This window comes from Larus michahellis, chromosome Z (genome assembly GCF_964199755.1).
Source record: "Larus michahellis chromosome Z, bLarMic1.1, whole genome shotgun sequence".
NCBI classification, from domain to species: Eukaryota; Metazoa; Chordata; class Aves; order Charadriiformes; family Laridae; genus Larus; species Larus michahellis.
The window spans coordinates 76,523,465-76,545,723 of NC_133930.1; the positions used below are offsets into that span (position 1 = coordinate 76,523,465).

The 22,259-nt window shown below is 35.9% G+C and overlaps 1 protein-coding gene across 5 annotated transcripts in view; it reads right to left on the reverse strand.

Moving 5' to 3' along the window:
* Positions 1-418: 418 nt before the first annotated feature.
* Positions 419-22,259, reverse strand: part of PTBP3 (polypyrimidine tract binding protein 3) — a 47,062-nt gene continuing 25,221 nt past the window's right edge. For all 5 annotated transcript variants that reach the window (XM_074570385.1, XM_074570387.1, XM_074570386.1 and 2 more), the window contains 10 exons: positions 21,503-21,667; positions 18,522-18,632; positions 15,769-15,943; positions 11,700-11,777; positions 10,893-11,023; positions 8,243-8,276; positions 7,510-7,602; positions 6,728-6,944; positions 5,426-5,503; positions 419-4,756 (listed from right to left, as the gene is read on the reverse strand). In XM_074570385.1, coding sequence (XP_074426486.1) covers positions 4,624-4,756; positions 5,426-5,503; positions 6,728-6,944; positions 7,510-7,602; positions 8,243-8,276; positions 10,893-11,023; positions 11,700-11,777; positions 15,769-15,943; positions 18,522-18,632; positions 21,503-21,667 — 1,215 coding nt within the window. In that variant the 3' untranslated portion in view covers positions 419-4,623. The remainder of the gene's footprint in view (positions 4,757-5,425; positions 5,504-6,727; positions 6,945-7,509; positions 7,603-8,242; positions 8,277-10,892; positions 11,024-11,699; positions 11,778-15,768; positions 15,944-18,521; positions 18,633-21,502; positions 21,668-22,259) is intronic.

The window sequence follows — 22,259 nt, forward strand, 5'->3', positions numbered from 1 at the left end:
ACTGAAAATTTCTACCCTGTTCAGGGGAAAGTTTAGGTGCTCCTGAACTTCAACTGTTGTTGAAGATACACATTAGTCCTCTTAAAATACTTTTGATACAAAACACTTTAGCATACATGGCCATCTAAGCAAAAGAAAAAAAACAAACAAACAAAACCAAGAAAAAAAACCCACCAGAAAATAAGGGATTAGCTGCACAATTATAAGAAAAAAAAAAAACCCACCAAAGCAACAGACAAGAACACTGGAAGATTTAAGAGAGTAGAGCTGTAATGACATTTATTAAAAGGCATGCTACAACAACTAGAGTTAGGAAAAGAGTTAGGTATAGTAACAAGTAATCAGCAAATACACTAACCTAAAAGAAACAGAATATATTGCAGCATAAACAAAATCAAATTAACTATGCACTACACAGTCAGAAAATAGGTTTCTTTAATATTACATCTTTTCAGTTTTAAGTCATCTCAACAGACATGGAATCCCTTTTATGCAACACCACAGATGCTTTACAAATGAAAGCTGTTGCTTATTAAAATATACAAGACATTTGTGGTTTTTTTATATAAAAACATTTTACACTTCCATTTGTTCCCGAAAACACTTTTTGCCAGGTTTAAAAAAAAACCCAAAGCATGAAACATGATGTTAAAAATATTTACAGTATATTCTTGTGTTAGATGAACATTTTTATAAACTGAAAGGGAACTTTTATGAACAGATCATGTAAAATGAGGGAATGACAGCAATTCTTAGCCATGCTTTGTGTGTCTTGAATACAGTACTAAAAGTAGTCCATTAACCCTTTGCCTTATCTCATACCATTTGGTTCACATTATGATCTCATTTTCCATGGTGTTTCATCCACCAATAGTAGTCTCAAGTAAAGGCCACTTTGCACTGGGTCTTCCCATCAGAAAGGAGCATGAGAGAAAACAAAGGTTTTCCACAAAATGTCTCAGTAAAACCGGAGCAGTCGGTCTTTGGTCAAAGAGTGAGGTGATGTTCCAATGCAAGAATCTGCTTGGTTAGCAACCTTTGTCTTGTGCTGATGCAGTTTTAGGGTGAACTTTTGCAGAAAGTGGATAACATATTCAAAAAGAATTAGAAAGTGCTTAAAATGAACTAAGTACAAAAGTGGTAGCTTCCCACTCATAAATAACACACAGTTTCCAAGAACTGTAAAAATGCTTACAGTGATAACATTAGTCTACTAAGGTAAAAGCTTTCTTCATCTACCAAGGACCTTCAACTACGTCAGCATTTCATTTCTTTGGGACTGCTCCAGGCACAGCTTGTTATTACTATTCAGAGTTGGAAATATGTGGGTTATGCTTGGATTCCTTCATATTGCAGTACAATAGAAAAAAACACAATGGTAAAAGCAGAAGGATAATTAAATCTATATTGAAACAGCTGTAATTCACTTCTTGTATAATTAGTGGACAACATTCACTTTTAACAATATAGATATACAATTTCCAGGGGAAAAAAAAAAAGTATTTATTATACTTAAGACAGCAATAGATATGAAAAAACCCTACACGTAAAACTACTGAAGGCACATAAACTTTGGTCCAATTTTGTCCCTGTCCTCTATCCCCCCCACAATAAAATCCTGCAGTTAAATACCTCAGAAACTTTCCATTCTTTCTTGAAATAATTCACAATTCTGAACTGTTAGGATTTGCTTTGAACAGAGCAGGCAAACAGTCTTGTATACCGCAAAGAAATCTTCAGGCGGCTATTAGAAGATAATTTAAAGGAAAAATTCTGTGCAATCTGACCAATATCCTTTCAGCTAACAGTAACAGCACTAAGTCTGCTAGTTCTGCTCTGCTTAACAATGTACCAGGGCAAAAGGAAAAGGCAAAACAATGCTTTTTGTTAAGCAATTGACCTCTCATTTGAAAAAGAGCAGAATGAGCTAACAGTATACAGTGACAAGCAGTAGGTCCATATCCCTTATAAAAAAAGAACTCACCACTTTCCCACTGAGATGAATCAGAGATGCACAAGATATTTGGTCACACAAACCACGCTGGTAGTATTATCAATAAAGGCAAATAGTTTTCTCAGCATACCAACACAGATTTGCCATCTGTAACCAGAAAAGTCATATGCAGGCAAATCGCCTTATATATATGGAATATCTTGGGCATATAAATCAATCAATCAATGCACAAAAAAAGTGCAACTGAAAGGACAGGCAGACAAGGCAACCAAGTCAAATTATGAATCAAAGTTTCAGAAACTTGTTTTGATGTTTGAAGACATTTGAAGAAATTCAAAGAAGCAAACGTTTTACCATTATGCAACAAGTTACAGGTAATTTGAAAAGGCACTAAACTGCTCCTGGGTTACTAAAAAGGCCTTACTACACTTTGAACCAAGTGTGCATCCACCAAATAAATGGAGCTAGAGGTAACCCAGAGCTGATTTGTGGACTTTACATATACAAAGGCAGAGAACTCTACGCTCAACCATTTCCAGTACCTGTAGTCACATTATAACCACTAGTGTTTTAGAGTACAAGTTACAGGTTACACTATGCACATTACCACGTACTTCACAAATGACTTAAACAGAAATTAAGAACTTACACTAAAGAAACAATGAACCTATCTTTAACAACTTAAGGCCACAGTATAGAGAAGATGGAGCCAGAATCTTCTTGGGAGTTATACAGTTAACAGGACAAAAGGCAGACATGGGAAGCTGTATCTTTTAAGCCTAATTACCTATTAGGGAAAAAAATTCACGACGAGGGCAGTCAAACATTGGAACCGTGAGAACAGAGAACTTGTGAAATCTCCAGTGGGATTATTCTACAGATTATTGCAATGATGTAGGTTGGAAAGGAACATCTGGTGGCCTTGATTCTACCTCTCACTCAGATTAGGACCAACTTCAAGCAGTTGCTCAGAGAATTGTCCAGTTAAATTTCCAAGATGGAGATTTCACAAGTTCTCTGTTGCTGCTAACTGAAAGCTCCTTAAAAGGTGGTTCAGTAAACACTATAAAGAAAAATCTCTTAAAATGAAATTTAAGTTTTTAAAATACAATCAGAAGTTACTGAAGTTCATACGTACTTTCAACAGCAAAACTAACTGCAGCTCAGCTCATTCTCCAAAGAGAAATGGACATTCAGTATCAAACAATTTTTCATACTTACAAAGGAAAGAATGATAGCTTTTTAGTACATGAAGTTTAATACTGAGAGAAAAATGCAGAAACCCAGAAGTGAATATTCTGATACAGTGAACGTCTCTCAACAAGTTGGATGAAGTCAAAAAACTGGAGTAAATTTGCTGTTTAGTCTTTCTATGTAAGTTGTATTTAGCTCATTTTTCTGGGTGTGAATTTTTTTCAGTCCACTACTGGAACCAGAAAACTGCAACCAGGTAAATTAAAAGAATCTCTACATGATTATGCAATGCGTTAAACCTCATTCCCACCTCTATCCAGTCTCTATACCAAACCACAAAAGACTAGAATTCAGAGTTTTACTTAATGAAAAAAATATTTTGAAGTATCAAGGAGAACATTTCCAAAAAGATGAAGATGACAATTTTCACAACCCCTACAATATATTTTTCAAGATACTTCAGATAAAACTCTAAGCTATTGTATCATAAGCACATAGTAAGGCACATAATCAGAAAATAAGTAAATACACAGTAATTTAAGTAATAGACATTATAGTGGTACAAAAAACCCTTGAAGTTTAATTTTTCTGCCCCCAAAGATGACCTTAACAAAAATAACTTCTTAAAAACTTGTCAAACCATCACAGATCTAAATATTTTTCTATAAGATTATAAACATTTCACTCTTTAAAGAAATGTAAAAAAATTCTTTGAAATCAGGACTATTTTCTTGTCTTATTTTCTCCAAAGTACTATTATACAACATCAATTCATAGTAAAAAATAAGACTTCAAATTTCCGGTCCATGGTTAAGTGAAGCTAAGTCTGATACCATGTAAAATATCTCTTACTCAACAGAGAGAAGGCACTGCCTTTTCTCTAATAATTTAACCCATATGAACAGCACAGACTGTTTGGTTTGTTTTGTTGTTTTTTTTTGTTTGTTTGTTTGTTTGTTTTTTTTAAAAAGTTATTTGTAAAGATTTGCCAAAGTATCACCACACACCCTGGTAGCATAAATACTATTTAGAGGACACTCACAGTCAACACTTGCTTTTCTTCAGGAAACCCAAGCACTACTTCACATTCAAACTAATGTTTAATCTGTCTAGAGTAGATTTACCATTTTGTTAGAAATACTCTGTTTGGTATATTGTACAAGCACTCCAAAATGTTTTGTAAGGTTGATTTCGAAAAAAAGCTAAAAGGATGTTCTCAAAACATAATGTTAAGTAGGAAATTTCATAATAAAGATTGTTGCTAAGACAATTTTACAGAATAATCTTTCTATGGATGAATAATAAACTTTGATCACATACTGGCAGCTAAAATCAGAAAATATCATCACTTAATTCTTTGGATATGAATGAGCCTTTTCTCTTAAGAGACAGAGCTGGATGCAGCTGTTCCAGCCTCTCTTTGAAGATTTTACTAAGACTGTGATGCAGCCTGAAAAGGAGAATTCACAGGAAAGTCACATTGAACATCTTGAGAAGGAAACCCGGAGGTGATGGTTGTCTCCAAGGTCATAATTGTGAAGCTCAATGAGAGCGTGAAGTGCTTCTTCCACACAGGCCAGGCGGATAAGAGCCATTTTGGAATCTTTCCTGAAGTATAATAAAAAACATTATTAATCCTAACCAAATTTTCATTGCACTAGCCAACACAGAAAATGACACAAGGTTTTTTTCAGCCACATCACACACACTAAACTCCTGCACAGTGAAAGAATCAGAACTATTTATGTATCTGCTAAAATGAGGAATTAACAAAACTATACAAATTTTGCAGATCAATGGCCTGCTGCTGTGGCATTCTTCCATTACACTGCACTTCAAAAAACAGGGTCAAAATAAGGCTTGAAGACCTCTGAGAAACACGCGCATTGTCCATATCAATGGGATTATTCTAGCAGTAATGATTATGCTAAAATAATGCTGCCAAGCAACCTTAATGGATGTTACAGCATATTCATTGTCATCTTTTACCTGGTATTTTACATATACACAGCTTGTATTTCTTTCAAGCGAGTATGAACATAGGTGGAATTTGTCAGAAGGCTGAATATTTTTCATTTAATTTTGCTAACATAGTATTCCATTTAGAATTTAATGATTAGAATTATCATAAAAATTGTCATAGCTATACAGCTTTTGCCTATAGAGATATACATATGGAATATTGCCTATAGTTATACACACGTGGAATTTGCCAAAAAAGCAATTAGCCATATTCCAGGATGAAAGCTTGCTCAGCACTTTTACAAGAGAACTTACGGTAAGAATCTGAAGGCTTTCACAGTAGATCCTGCACTTGCAAAAAGGTTCTTCAGATAATCAACAGTAACAGAAGGCCTATTTGAAAAAAGACCAAACAAACAGAACCAAAACAAAACCCTCTCAACTTGTAAGAGAATACAGAGTTCTGCAATAGGACAAAAAAATCTCAATTCTGTCTTCTAAATTAAATTTGAACAGCAAAAACTATCTACACCAACTCAAGCCGTGTCAACACTTTATCCCAAACATCTTGTCTTTGACACTAAGATTTAGCACCACACTGTGCTACAAAAATATTTCAGATACACTCTACCCCTCTTCATCCTCCCCCATTTCCCCCTCAGTTAAATTCAGATTGAAAAAAAAAAAAAAGAAAAAAATCACTTAAGATCTTAACTGGTACCTTCAGAAATACTTTTCATCTTGTAGTTACTGTGAGTGTGCTTCACATATTTTCAGTTTTGGAAGTGTTCTGTTTTACTCAAAGAGGCATTTTCTAAGTGTCTTTTTGTTTTGGTTTGGTTTTTTGTTTTGTTTTGTTTTTATTTTTGGGGTTTTTTTTGTTTGGTTGGTTTTTTTTACTTTATTTGGACAAAATTCCATCATTTTCCCTTTTCCCTCCCTGCACAACTGCTGCTCCAAAGAAGTTTGTAAAACTTATGTTTAGTTGTCACTCCATACATTGTAGACAATACTCTAGACAGGAAAAAAGGTTGTTTCAGTTTTAAAGAACATGCTTCTTCATACTTTTTTTAAAAAAAAAAAAAACAACTTCCCCTGTGTGTAAGAGGTCTGAATTCTATAGAAGCTATTCTTTAAAAACTATTCTATTCTTTACAATGATTAAATGACTATTCTTTAGAATGATTAAAAACTGCATCTACATTAAATAACAATGCCAATGATGAACTTGATGTAATGTAACTCCAGTACATTATGTAAAAAACCGTGTCTTTAGTCTTTGCAAAAGTTTATAACACAGGGCTTAATATGTGAAAAACAAAAGCATATTCTCAAGAAAATGTAAACTGTATTAAAATTCATAAAGAAGAGCATTCAATCAGTTATCCTCTTTGGTAACAATAAAAAAGTGACAGTTAAAGGCTTCACTTACTGTTAATTACACAGCAGAATGAGATAAATTCTCAGGAAACCATAAAAGGCCAAGGAAATTTAAACCTTATGTCAGACTTTGCAACTTAAGTTACAAAATAAAAAAACCCCAAAACTAAAAAAACTTAAGTTACAAAAAAACCTAAAAAACATCATTCCAAGAAGATCACACATGTAGATACTCACGGGATGTTGGCAAGATGCAGCGTGTCACATGGGGGAAAGATATTTTGGTAGCTCTTAGAGCCAGGCTTCTTAAAGCGATGTAAAGGGCTATTGCTATAGTCCTTTGTCAGTTCTTGGCCCTCTTGCCCCTCACAAGGAAGTTGAACGGTCCGATGTTTTGAAAAAGTAGTACGAAGGACCCTTCCATAAAGCCTCTGTCCGTTCAAGTAGTTGATAGCTAACCAGTGGAAATACAATTTGAACAGGAATAGAGGGAGGGGAAGAAAAAAAAGGATTCTCTGAATACTAATATTGCCTTCTATTTAGCGTCAGATTTCACATTCTGAATTTAAACTGCAACTTCCATGTCTATTAGGTGGGCTATGTCATAACATTATATTTAAAACATGTATAAGGATGTAATATAACTTTCAGTCTAAATGCAACAAAAATGCAAAGCAGCACTTCAATGAAGAGCAGCTGATTATTCTTCAATAGCTAGATATAGGATAAACTACAGGAAAACTGTATGATGTATTAAGATAAACTACAGGAAAACTGTATGATGTTTTAATTCTAATATTTACTAGATTGAGACTCACAGGATATTTTTTTTTTTTTCAAACCACTTACATGAAAGCTAACAGATCGTGATTGAGATATACAAGGAAAAGTTGGTATGAGGTAAAGCATCACAATGATGGATTTAATTTGTTTATGCTTGTCACTGACAGATGGCAAATTCCTCATCTATATCACACTCATGCTAGTTAGAAGCATAACTGTGGCTTAAAAATCAGTACCTAATTGAGCCTGGTTTGCATCTGCCATCTGAACCAAAGCATTTTCTTTTTTCTTGAACATGATCTTCACACGATGCACATCACCATACACACCTGTGAAAATACAGAACGGAAATTTGTCCAGAGCATTAATACAAATAGCACAAGGCCAAGTCTGATTCTTTTGACTAACATTAGTGTTACAAAGAATAATCACTGCATTAAACAGTTTGGTTAGAGTATTAGTATGAAGGAGAGCTTTAAAGTTTGCGTATTATTTTTTGAGGCTCAGAAATGGGGGAAAAAACCCAGGATCTTAGTCATAAAACTACATGTTTATGTTCAGCTGTTGAATAGTCCAACAGTGTTAAAGTCCTCTTAACAGAAGCATACTAAAACATTAGTATGCCAACAATCATTGTCCTCTGCAACTAGCGTATGTGCCAATTCTGTACTCCATTTCCTCTGATGCAATCTTTGTTTTTTCATCTTGCTTTGCTTTCCCATTTTTTGAAGTAAACAAATTGGACAACATACTGAAATTCTTCTGACACTGTGAACTTTTTGCCTTTTTGGTACCCTGTGGCCTACAACTATCGACTCAAATTATTGTCATTTTGAAACCAGCACATTCTCTTGTGTGTTTTTTGGACAAGGACAGAAGAATGGAGCTTGCATTAACCAGCATGTGTCAGATAAATAAAAAAAAAATACTAGCCCTGCAGTTTCTAAAGGTATATTTGACATATCTTACCAAATAGGATGAAAAGTCCATCTGGTGTGATGGCCTGTTTAAATGATAAAATGAGTATATTATTTTTAAAGCCATGCAAATAAAGAAATCTGTTCCATAAGTGCGTGGTGAACAAAAAGAATGGAAGAGATACTGCACACTAATACATAAACATGTCTTTCCAAAAGCCATTCCCTGCAATAACTAGTGTATAGCATTCTTGTTAATATATATTTTCTACGCACATATAAGATATTTAAACAAGCTAACACTTCAGCTCATGCATTTTCATCACGCAAGACTCATTCTGTCATGCTGCAGAAGTTATTAACATTTTAAAGTGGCTTAATTAGTTGAACTTATTCTTTCCAAGCTAGCAGTTCATTCCCTGAAAAATGAAAGACATTTGCTAAACCGGAAAGAGAAAAGAGCATTCAAGAACACCTTTATATTTTCTAAACAGCAGACTACACCTACAAAACTAAAAACAGTTGCTTCAAAATATGTTTTTGTCTTCAGTTTTGTCCCCGTCTCTGCATATGACCACGACACACTGAAGTGATACACATACCATTTAACTGTTTATATATGAAATATATAGAAAGTGGCACTTAAATTGTGTTCTATTAGAATCTGTGAACTGAAAGCTAAATATTGAAAGAAATAATTTGTCTTCAGTGGTTTTTAATTAGATCCTTGTGTACCAAGCTCCTCAAGCACCAAAGATGATAATTGGCAGCCAAATTTTATTCAGCTGAGGCAAAGGTTTTGCCAGTAATGAGTATGAAAAATACCTGGGTATCTGAAGCACTACTCACACTCTCTGGCCCTATTACCTCTAAGCTCACAACATTTGAAATGTGTACCAAACTAAATTATTTAAAAACAGAAGATACTGCAGCCTAAGTGTAAGCCCATACCATTTTATCATCAGCATTTAGTAATAAGGAACAACTGCTACCAATGTAAAATTTAAATGCTTCTAGAGTTTATCCTTCTGGCCCAAATATTCTAATTCAGCATAGAGTTTATTTAAATAAACTTCTTAACCAAATGAGACTGCAATATTTCTACTAAGAGAGCTAATTTAAAAAGTCATGACAGAATGTTCAAATGCACACTGAAACCCTGTAACAGGGGAGAAATATAAATTGAAATAAGATCAAACAGATTTTCTATACCCAGAAAAAGAAGTGACAAGGCTCAGAAAACCACTACTGAAGAACAAGTGTTACACAGTTGCCAAGAAATGTATTTACAACAATTTATATTTCAACCAATTATTGTTGTGCATTCTTATTTTTTACCTTTTAAGAAGTTGAGCATTTTTTAATGCATTTCTGTTGTATTATGCAATGCAGCACAAAGTTCTACATGACAACTTCTTAGATATTAGTATTAAGTAAAGCAGCAACATCCTAAAAATAGCTTTGATCTATGCTTCACGCAGGCTTATTCTTGAAAACCACACTCTTTTAAGACTCAAGAGAATCATTGTGAAGAATCAGCTGTGGAAAGCACATCCACAGCAATCATCAGAAATTAACTGATAAGATATGTTAACAAATAAAAGAAAAAAGTTACTTGTCTTACAGTCCTAATCTGCAGCTGTTTCTTTTGATGCTTACTGTGGTATTCAGATATTAGTACAAAAGCAAAAACACAGCAATTACTTAAAAATCAAAGCAACTAGTCAACAGATTTTTAAGCCTCGATAATAAGAAGATAACTTCCATTTTGCCAGTAACTCCTAATTTTATCAGTTTTATGGTTAAGTGAATCTAATGAGTGTGTAAAACAAGAATTTTACATTGCTGTAACAGAACTGCTTGTCAACAGTCAAGTAGAATTGTGTTTTGAGTGTCATGGTCTTGGTAAAACTTGATTTTTATTTTTTAAAGATATGTACATTGCTTTAAATTAAGCACAGATCAACGTATAATATTTGAGTAACAGGACTAAGCTTATAGAACACTCCATATCATTTCCACTATAAAAATAACTATCCAAGTTGTCCTTAGCAATTTTACTGCCAAAATATCAAAAAAAGAAAAAAAATCTGTGTGGTACTATGTAAAGTGAACATGTGTATTTATTAACTTTTAAAAATGGATTTACAGGGATGTCAATAGCAAAGTGCACCTGTGTTTTTCTACTCCAACGTGGGAAAAGTTGCAAAACTAGAAAGATCCTATGAGTGTTTTGAAAGGTACTTGATTTGGTATGCTTTTATCTCCTTTTCTCTTCCCTCTTGTTTCTTTAACTCCTCGTGTTTTGTAGCAAATGAAAAATTCTTTGTCTTCTCTAATGATAAAATAGCATGCAGAGGAGTCATATTAACAGAGATACCAGTAAGTTTAGTCATAATATATGTTGTTTACCTCTTCAAACATTTTTCATGTCTGACCGTAGGCTTTTCTGTAGTTACTAGCTACACTGCTAACATACGTTTCCCAAAGTAAATTGCATGGGAAGATTTTCACTGCTGACTGGAATTTTTAGATCTCATCAATATTGCAAACTATCTCAAAGAAGAATAGAGATGTCCTCTTTTTATATTACCAGCATAGAGATTTCCTCTCTTACTCTTTCAGTGACTGTCAACTTGCAAGAAGGATTCTGGCAGTTGGTACAAGTTCATACTTGCATCAGTTCCACCAATCAAACTTACTTCAGAGTTGAGGTTGCTGACTAGTAAAACAGAGTTTCCTGGAACCCCAGTAGCACTAGGAGCAGTCATGTGTTCGGACGGTGCAGATGAGATGACTGCAGGAGAACCAAATGCTCCAGGAACAACTGGAACTGAAAGACGTGGAAAGGTATTAATAGGATCACTTGACATCTCAAACTGGAAAAGACATTTTAAAAAACAAAAGCAGGTTATGTTTGGCAAAAACATCAATATTCAATTAAAAAACACTTTTAAGGAATTTAGTTATTTCTAGTACCTGACCAATAAAGCAGGAAACCCCTCCCCTCTGGCGATAAAGAAATATTCAGCTACGCCAACAGACCCAAACAAAAGGGGACAAAAATGCAGCCCAAGAAAGAAGAAAAATAATGTAGCCCGAAATTTTATCCTGTGCTAGAAAGGAAAAGATCACTGAGTCTAAAAGACTATTTATTTCTAATTTTATAGCCAGAAAAGGGGAGACCTCCTGCGTTAGCTTTGAATGTCGTCACTGATGTCTTATGATTGTTGGAAAAACAGATGCTTAGTTTCTTCTCTTGCAGGTAATCTTTATCACAACATTTAATTTCTTCACTTATTAAACAATAAGCTACATCAGCATATGTTTTTTATCACAGAAAGTAATTTTACTGAACAATATGAGAAAGAGAATCAGAATGACTCAAACAAACATTATGTTCTAACTATTATATATATTTTAAAACAATTTGCTCTGAATGCAGGTGTATTCAGATAGACCACTAGCCCCAAATGCAAATACCACGTTTTTAGACAATAGAAACTTACCAGCACCTTGAGCAAAGCCCACAGCTGGGACAAACCCAACAGCCCCTGAATATGATGGGAAGATGATATTTTGGGTGCCTAGAGAAAACAGACACATCTAATTAAAACAGATTTTAAAATTTTTAGAAAACAGAAGAGACTTCAGTAATGAGAATCAGCTTCCAGTGTTGCTATTCTGACTTCGGTCCATGATTACATATTTTATAAAACGCTTGGGTTAAAAAAATCTCAAAATCCAAGATTTTATGTTTTACAAAGATAATTTTCATCCAATTCTGAAGGCAAATATTCTGATCAGCCTTAAGTCCCTCTCTAAAATGAAGTCAGGGTAAAATGTAATTTAGACAAGTTTGAATAGGAAAGCACAGAATAGATTAGTATCCATTAAAGTTAAGACACCTGTGGTGCAATGTTCAACAGGTTTTAGAATAGATTCTAGAAATTCTGGAAGTAAGTACACTCAAAGACATTTTGCAATGATGAGATGCAACTATTTCCTAGATATTTCTAAAACCTGTATGGGCTAAATAATACAAACAACTACAACAAAGCCGAGGTTCTGCATTTAGTTACTAGCTATTGAGATGCATACAGAGGGACCGGGACAGGCTTGAGAGGTGGGCCCATGCCAACCTCATGAAGTTCAAACCAGGCCAAGTGCAAGCTCCTGCACCTGGGTCAGGGCAATCCCAAACACAAATACAGGCTGGGCAGAGAATGGATTGAGAGCAGCCCTGAGGAGAAGGACTTGGGGATGCTGGTGGATGAGAAGCTGGACATGAGCAGGCAAGGCACGCTTACAGCCCACAAAACCAACAACATCCTGGGCTGCATTAAAAGAAGTGTGGCCAGCAGGTTGAGGGAGGTGATTCTGCCCCTCTACTCTGCTCTTGTGAGACCCCACCTGGAGTACTGTGTCCAGCTTTGCAGTCCTCAGCACAAGAAGAACATGGACCTGTTGGAGCAGGTCCAGAGGAGGGCCACGAAGATGATCGTAGGGCTGGAGCACCTCTGCTATGAAGACAGGCTGAGAGAGTTGGGGTTGTTCAGCCTGGAGAATAGAAGGCTCCAGGGAGACCTTATAGTGGCCTTCCAGTACCTAAAGGGGGCCTACAGGAAAGATGGGGAGGGACTCTTGATCAGGGAGTGTAGCAACAGGACAAGGGGTAACAGTTTTAAAATGAAAGAGGGGAGATTTAGATTAGATATTAGAAAGAAACTCTTGACTGTGAGGGTGGTGAGGCACTGGAACAGGGAAGTTTTCCCAGGGAAGTTGTGGATGCCCCATCCCTGGAGGTGTTCAAGGCCAAGCTGGATGGGGCTTTGAGCAGCCTGGTCTAGTGGGAGGTGTCCCTGCCCATGGCAGGGGCGTTGGAACTAGATGATCTTTAATGTCCCTTCTATCCCGAACCATTATATGATTCTACATGTATTTTTCTTTTATAAGGAGATGTGCTTTTTCAGCTTGTATTACTTCATAAATAACCAGTGGTTTTTATGGTTCTCCTGGCAATCACAAGCATTAAACAGATTTGGAGTATCAACATACAGTGAGTACCAGCCTCAAAGATAGCTCAGTGATTTTCACATTAGCACATAGAGTTAAGCGCTGCCCAGGGCGGCACACAAACTTGCGTTCTAAGAGGCAGTTAGACACAAGCTTGAGCTGTGGATTCTTCCATATGTTAGCACACTATATTTTTTAAACATGGCACGTATAACCAGCAAATACATCCTGCAAGCCTTGCAATATATCTCTCCTACTACTCAAACCTCCACCATTAACTAAAATAGCTACATTCAATAACAGATGGTTATTGACAGGGGTGATACCATAAGTATCTGTACAAATGAAAGAGACACCACAGATCAAGTATTCATGAATACTGCATCACATTATACCTCCTCTTATCTGTAGCAACAAAGGGCCTTTTGTACAAACAACCGAATACATTTATCACACCAAAGCAAGTCATTGTCTTCTTGAAATGCACGCACTGGTGCATTATACTGACAAGTTCTGGCAATACAGGTATTAATCAGTTATTCACAATCCAAGAATGATAATGGAAACATTAATGAAGAAATAGATAAAGCGCTTTTGTTCTGCAAAGTAAGACCTGCATGCTGCACACTGATACCAAAATCAGGCATGTAAAACTTGTCAAACGGAGCTAACGCAGAAAGATCTGGAATTCTTTGTTGCATTTTTTTATGTGTAAAATCATTTGCTTCACAGCTTGGCTAGCCACTAGCTTTCAAAGCAAGCTAATTTATGTATCTCTGCTTATGCTGGGTGTGGGAACTCTGTAAATGCAAAACATTCACAAAATCTGCTTCTTTATAGTGCAGTATCTTTACCACCAAAAATAAAACAAAAGGAAAAAAGAAGAGAAAAAAACATCAAGTTTCAAGAGCAGCTCACTTTTGCTATTAAGATAATTTCAAGCCTACTGAAAAAATGGATGTATTATTCTGGTAGTTACGTGCTTTATGTTATAATTCTCCAACAAAACTACATCCATTATTAACAATATAGGAAGTGTAAGTGCTGACATGACTCCCAGCTTCTTTTCCTCATGTCATGCATCTGAGGACTATCAGAACATGCCTATGGCAACACATGCACGACGTTACCACTGACAGAAAGGCTAGAAGCATACTTCTCCGAGTCTACAGCTATTTTTTTTTTAAAAAGAAAAATACCTATGCAGCTGCTTCACTGTGACTGTACTACAAATTTGGATACAGATACCAGACTCTTGTTTACACCAGCACCTCTGCTGTTCTAACTATTAAAGTAGTTGTTCAATCTGAAAACAAGATTGCTAGCAAAGACATGCTTGGAAGAGTGAGGGGGAATGAAAAGGAGAAGTGTTCATGTGTTATCCTCCAAAAGCACACGTACAATGTTATCTCTGCCCTACAAGCAAGTTTGTCGTTAATCTACTCTAATTGTACTTTCCCCTTTCATTGACATTGCAACTTTCAATTAATCAGAACTTATCAGATTTATAACAGCACACTTCCATGATGCTGTATGGCAAATCCTCAAAAAAATTATAAAGATGGTTGTACATTACATAAATGTACTGCCTGCTTTAACGGGACCAGCAAAATCAATCAAGAAAGTGGTGAGTTCGACTCATTTTCTTACTCTAATCTAAGACACCAAAACCAACTGTCCAAACAACCAAAGCAAACCCAGTATCTGCCTTAGCTATCACAGAAAACTAAAGGGAAAAAGAGAATTATTCCCAGCCCTTGCTACTGTTCTAACCAATTGGATGGCACTTAGGTACCTATTCAACAGCTGAGAGAGTTCTTTGCTGCATATTATTGCTAATGGCTGTCATAAGAGAGAAAGAAAAATAGCTAAAAATCACTCAAATTGCATTGTGAGCACTTCTGCAGGGTCTTCAGGTTAATCTGTTTGGTGATTCGCAGTTATTACCAAAGTTGATCAAATGAGCATGCCTGAGCTATTTACGCCAAAAAGGCTTCTCCAGTGTGGCTTCAAATAGACACTGTCACCTCTATGCCCTGGAACTGACTTCTAAAATTCAAGAAAATTTCTAAAATTTTATATTTTAGAAGGTGACTTCTCAACATACATAAGTAACTATAGTATTTCTAAGTTTCATATGGTTTTGTTTGTTACAGCAGGCAGGTATTCAAAAATAACACGTAAGAGCTAACACCCTTAAAATGCTTATATTCAAGCAGCTTTAGGCAGCCGGTGTCAATTTTGGATGACTGCCATTGACTGTTCTGATGTGCAACATTTATTATACTACCTGTACCAATGATATAATTTCACAGCATTTTACAAATGTAGCTTTTTGACAACACTTTGAATTTGCCCAAGAGCATTCCTCATGTTACAGTTTCAGATATTCATCTATCTTGACTAGGACTTTCTGCTTTCCATACAAACTTTACTGGATCTAACAAACAGAAATGTACACAAACATTTCTATGAACCTGATATGAAGCCAGAGCATAAATGCAGCATAAAAAGTACAATGATCTTTTTGTATATTTATCACTAGGAGTCAAGGTTTCTTACCATAAGCAGGAGGCATGGATGGTTCCAAGAATGGTTGGCCACTACCAGAAGGAAGGTCAAAGCGAGTGAAATCTCTACTTTTGTCATTGTTGTACTTTACCTTTAGGCTAGTTAACCTGGAGAAATCAACATGCAGAGTGCAGCATGTAGAGTAGATATTTTGGCCATCCAGAGCCTGAAGAAAAATAATTACATTTTCAGAAACAAAACACATAGTGGCAGCCACCGCTCTAAGTTTATTTTCACCTCCCAATTGTATCCAAATAGAAATTCATCTTCTGTTTTTAAAGTGTTGCTTTTAAACACCAAGCAGACAATTATACTGCCACTATCCTTACCTAAACATCCCGTGTGGAGTTCTAGTGTAGTCCACAAATTAGTAAGTATTATGTCACCTTTTGCCAATGGACAAAACATAGCTTTAAACATGATTTGTCTTTCTAGCTGTGCTTCTACTCTTACCTGTCTTCCACTCAACACACAATATCAGATGCTAGTAGTGATACTAATTTGGAAATTTTTAGTGTAAGGCACTGCCCCTTACAGTGAAGGGAGAACAAGTTTTATGAGGAGCAGCTGAGGGAGCTGTGGTTGTTCAGCCTGGAGAGGTTGAGGGGAGACCATATCGCTCGCTGCAACTACCTGAAAGGAGGCTATAGCAAGGGGGTTGTCGGTCTCTTTTCCGAAGTAACAAGTGGAAGGAGTCCTCAAGTTGTGCCAGGAGAGGTTTAGATGGGTACTAGGAAAAATTTCTTCACCAAAAGTTTTGTCAAACATTCCACCGGGCTGCCCAGGGAAGCAGTTGAGCCGCCATCCCTGGAGGTATTTAAAAGAGGTGTAGATGTGGCATTTAGGGACATGGTTTAGTGGTGGACTTGGCAGTGTTAGGTTTACAGTTGGACTCGATGATCTTAGAGGTCTTCTCCAACATAAACAATTCCACAAAATCCATCTTTTCAAGAGCAGCTATGCTCAGAAAGACCACTGAAGTAGTATTTTCTGCCTATACCAGTCATAAAAGAATCATGATAGATGAAGGGGGAAAAACTCACTCAGAAGATACTGGTTTGTTATAATTATTTACTATAATCTAGACTATAATTTCTGTGAAATCTTTAATAAGGTATAATTTATTATTAATATTGTTCTTCAAGAAAAGATGCTGTTGCTAACAAACAGGCTGTAATCCCAAGTACCTTTACTAATTTCCAATATATATTTAATCTCTAAAACACATAGTGAATTTACTTACTGGACTAAAGTGCAAGTAGCAATAGATAAAATATTCTGTGCCTTTAATTTTGAGGCCAAGAATAAAGTCAACTTCAATAATAAAAGTAGGGTAGACGTTCCATTCACTCTAGTCTTTCAGTAATTTAAAAAAAAATGCTAAATACCACTTAACACTTAGCAGAATCTATTCTTCTGTATACCTTCTATGTGAACTTTAAATTTATTTTATTTATTTACTAATACTGAGATGACCACATAGGTTAAAGAGAAATAGGAAGTGTCTCAGGTAAGTGAAGTATTTTATTTTCCATCTTTATTTTTTACTTCACAGTTCAAATATAAGTGACGATTTTTAACCCTGCTGTCCCTTCTACAAAAATCTTTGAGGTCTCAGCTATCAATTTCATTATCAAACTACTCCCTACTGAGGAAATTAACAACATTTTCTAGAAAATAAAATATTTAGCTATTATAAGGAAACTAATTCTAAAAGTTGTTTTGGAAAAAAAAATGTATTTGGTTTACATGGGAAGGTTTTGGTACTGGGAGGGCTGCTAGCCCTCTGGGAAGAGATATGGGGCTGCCCTGTGCTGGACAGAGTGAGTTCCAGCAGGCTCCAAAACAGATCTGCCGTTGCCCAAAGCGGAGCCAGACAGAACACTGGTGGTGCCTCCGTGATAACATGTTTCAGAAAGGCTAGAAAACACTGTGCAACAGCTGGGAGAGAGAGGAGTGAGAAAAATGTGAGAAAAACAACCCTGCAGATACCAAGGTCAGAGAAGGAGGGAGAGGAGGAGGCAGTCCCAGGTGCCAGAGTAGATATTGCTCTGGAGAAGATCATGGTGGTGCAGGTTGTCCCCCTGCAGCCCACAGAGCTCCACAGTGGAGCAGATATCCACACTGCAGCCCGTGGGAAGGACCTATGTGGAGCAGTTTGTGAAGGACTGCATCCCATGTGAAGGACCCACACTGGAGCAGGAGAACAGTATGAGGAGAAAGGAGCTGCAGAGACAAAGTATTATGGACTGACCACAACCCCCGTTCCCTATCCCCCTGTGCCACTCGGTGGGAAGAGGTAGAAGGGCTGGGAGTGAAGCTGAGCCTGAGAAGAAGGAATAAGGGTGCAGGGAAGGTTTACTGTTGTTTTTTTCCTTACTATTCTACTCTATTTGTAATGGTCAATAAATTAAATCAATCTTCTCTAAGTTGAGTTCTGTTATGCATGTGAATGTAATTGGTGAGTAATCTCTTCATTACTGAGAACATGCATTTTAAAAATCAGGGTACAGCTCATCTGAAATTAAGAAGTTTAAGGTGAAAACATTGGTTACCGTAAATTTCTCACTGAAATTCAAACAAGTAAAACATGTAACATTCATTTAATCTCTGGGTATTTAACTGCAGCACTCCTAGTATTGAACCTCACTGAAAATATACCATTTAGTTTGAAAGGCAGCAATGTGCCCTTGTGGCCAAGAAGGCCAATGGCATCCTGGGGTGCATCAAGAAAATGCACTTACCATTTTGGCATGAAATGCATTCCCTGGATCAGCATACTCAAGCAAAGCTTGGAATTGATTGTTCTTAGTGAAGGTGATAATCTTCACAACAAATCCAAACCTAGAGAAAATCTGAGAAGGAAAAACATGGACTTTCAGAAACAATGAATAATTCATGCACACTAAAAACTACCATTTAATACTTCATACAAATTTCAGAAAGTTATTTCTTTTGTGAGAACAGAACAGAAATTGAGTGAACTCAGAATTTTGTTTCAGGTAAAAAAAAAAATTAAAAAAGAAGCTACAAAAGATGGAGAGGGACAAAATTTCCTTAAAATTTAGCAATGACTGTTCAACTAAGAGTAGGGAAGGCCAGCCCAAACAGGCATTTGTCCAATGTCTGCAGAGAAATTGTGGATAATCAAAGATGAGGTTTGAGAAATGGACTTCCACAAGTCAGTTGAGATGGGAACTGCAAACTGCCTTTCAAGATATCCAACTTTACATTCTGTACTTCAAATAAATTCTGCAAATTTGGTGACGAAAAATACATCTTAAATAGTTGATATGCAAATTAATTAAGCAGACCCACTGTCCAAACTAGAAGACAAAGAAGGAAAAAAAGCAAGACAAAGACCTACTTTGGGATCTACCACTCTAGTTTACAATTAAATGGTATTTGATTTATTGCATACACAAACATTGCAGAAAAATTTTAAAACGTTGAAATTAAATATATATACACTCAAAATGAGAGTGTGCACTACAAGAAGGTGTCTACAAAGACCTAGGACAAAAGTATAGCTATGACATACCACGCAAGTACACAAAAACTATGTCCAAATTAACAGTGGAAGAGGAAAGGTGATTTTGGGGAAGTACTAACACTTTTAGAATAAACTGTTAGAATTGATGCAAAGTCAGGAAAGCAGAACGATCCCCCCAGACAACTATTAAGCCTGGAATGGAAAGAAAGGCCAGAGATAAGAACAAGCATCTTTGTCTAGCCTATTAGGCCTAGAATCATGGATACAAGACACACTGACCTAATTCTTTGTGCCCAATTTTTCAATCTCTCAGAAAAAGGTTTTTAGGCTGCAGTCATCATTTTGTGGTAGAAGACAGAACAGAAACCTTTTTCACAGCAATTTAAAATTAGCCAGTGATTTCCTCTTCATAAAGCACTTCCTCTTAAGACAGGCGTATATAGAGCTTCTGAACGTATGCTTTTCCATGTTTATCCATGATTAAATAGATCTTTTTAAGATAATGGAATTAAATGTATTCCTGTTTGGTTTTAAACCAAAAACCCACTGTATATATCAATTTTGTTTCTCCCAAGACAAAGCTGAATATTCAGTATCCTATAATAAATATTTTAAGGTGAATTGTGGTAAACAAAGTGTTAGTTTCTTGATAAGCAGTTTTAACTACAAAATACAATGGAAGGTTTGGATGACAGTTTGCCTGCTAGTATTCCTATGAAACTATACTTACCAATGAAAATTTTAATTTCCATTAACATTACCACACTTACAAAATAATGTTATATTGTAGCTATCAGTCACAAAGTGCTGCTTTAATTAGAGGAGATGGCCCCTTGTTAAGAACTCCAAATAGGATCCCTTTTCAAATATTGCTTAGTTTTCCAGACCATTGCAAAAGTGGGTGAATGATGGTCATTGGCCAATTCAAAGACTGCAAATATAGTTCTGCTGCACTGAAGCACACATTAATCAAATCGAAGTAAATTAACATGAATTTTCTCTTCCACTGCCCGCTTATAAAAAACAAACATACAAAAACACACAACCCACCCCCCCCCCCCCCAAAAAAAATCCACACAAGGTTCGATCGAGGAGTTGCTATTGCACTATTAAACTAGTACAACTCCCATAACCACAGACGCTTGTTCTCAGGTTATTCTGAGCACACTAATAGTCCTAAAGACTTGACATAGTATTTGCACAAGCTCAATAATCAGTGAACAATACTCAGCTACAAACAAAAGTTTAGATCAGGCAAATTGCTACATCAAAGTGACAACTAGTATACTAGTTAATCAGTATCATGGGGGGAGATACTAAGAAAGAGGAAATATTAAAAGGTAAAAGGATAAAGTATTGGTAACAATCAACTATTGTTTGAGATTGTTTGTAGAGCAGCAAAAATCTTCTTCCAGGACTGTAGGTTCTTATGAAAACATCCCAATTATTTTAAATCACATTAATTTAAGGAACTTATATTTGGGGAATGTCTTTTATGGCACAAATTTACTAGTGTTACAAATGCTTCAAGTATGAAATCCTTTCCACTATATGAAAAAAGTATTGACAAATCTTTCAGGCACAAAGAAATAGTCTTGTAAAGTTGTTGTTTTAAACTTTATAGTTTTCAACAGCATAGCACAACCACCTAGCAGGATTGATGGTAATGTCTTTCATAGCTATAGCCCACCACTATTCCAGGCTTTCAGAGGTAGTTAAAGTAAATGGCGTTCTAACAGTTGATGAATAATCAAAAAATATTTGTCCAAGCAACCATACCTGCATATTACATCACTTGCCTGGAATTATAAAAGTGAATATAAAACCATAAAATATAACACAAACTAGAAAAGTTTCTCAACACAAAGAGTGCTAAAATATTAATCCACAAATTCATAACAATCAGTATTTCACTAGTTCATCGTGTGGATGTAAATCAGGAGTATCGCCTCAAGTTTGTTGCTGCTTCCACAGAAACCAAGGAACTAAAAGAAGTTAAAGACAACATGAAAATCTGAGTACAGATGGACTGTTCACTATTAATTTTTTTGTGCAAAACTGATTCAAGCCTAGATTCCTAAATTGCAACAAGTCACTTTAAAGTGACAGTCCTCACTCAAATAATTAAGGATCCACAGGTACTTTAAAAAAAAAAAGTTAAAATTTAATGGATTTACAATGGCAACACTGAAAAATATTTTAACTATTTTTTTTTTTAGCAATCCTCGTTACCTGATGCAGCATTTCTAAAGTCACAGGGTAGAAAAGATTTTCAACAATGACTCGAAGAACAGAACCTTGATCTGGAGGGACTCCACCATCAGCAACAAGAGCACTTTCAGTAACCTGGTTTCCAGGCTGCTCAGCATCCACAGCATGCAATGCAGCTTGGGCTCTCTGAAACAATGACACAGCAGACACCACAATTAACTTACACACATACAAGTTATTCATCTCTAAACAAAGTTCTCTTACAAAGGAAAGCACGTAAAATGCATTTTAAATGCAGCTTTTAAAAAGCATATTCCCTTTATCTGAATATTGATTCAAATCCCACTTTGATAGGTAAATCATATCTCTTCCTTCCCCCCTAAAAGAAGTCAGATCATACTTTCACAGAATTATTACTTTCTTTTAGTTAAACTGTTACTATTTTGTAAAGCCATATAGGCACAATTTTGCTTTGATTCAGTAAGCTTTTGCCATTCTAGAGATTTTCCAGCAAATCAATGTGACAACAATACTGTAATAGACTAACAACTAGTCAGTGTACCAAAACCTATTTGCTCTGCTTTATTAGGATTTCATTCTCTTCAGGAACTAAGTTTTGCTGAGGATAAGCTTAAGGCTGCATACCCTGCTCTTTTTTCTGAGCCAAGCTATCTACCACAGAAACCACTGTCAAATCTCATTTCTCAAACTGCTTCATTGGGACTTTGGAAGTCTCTGCTTGTTTTTGATGGGCTTTCCTCAAAAAGGTTTTCAGATT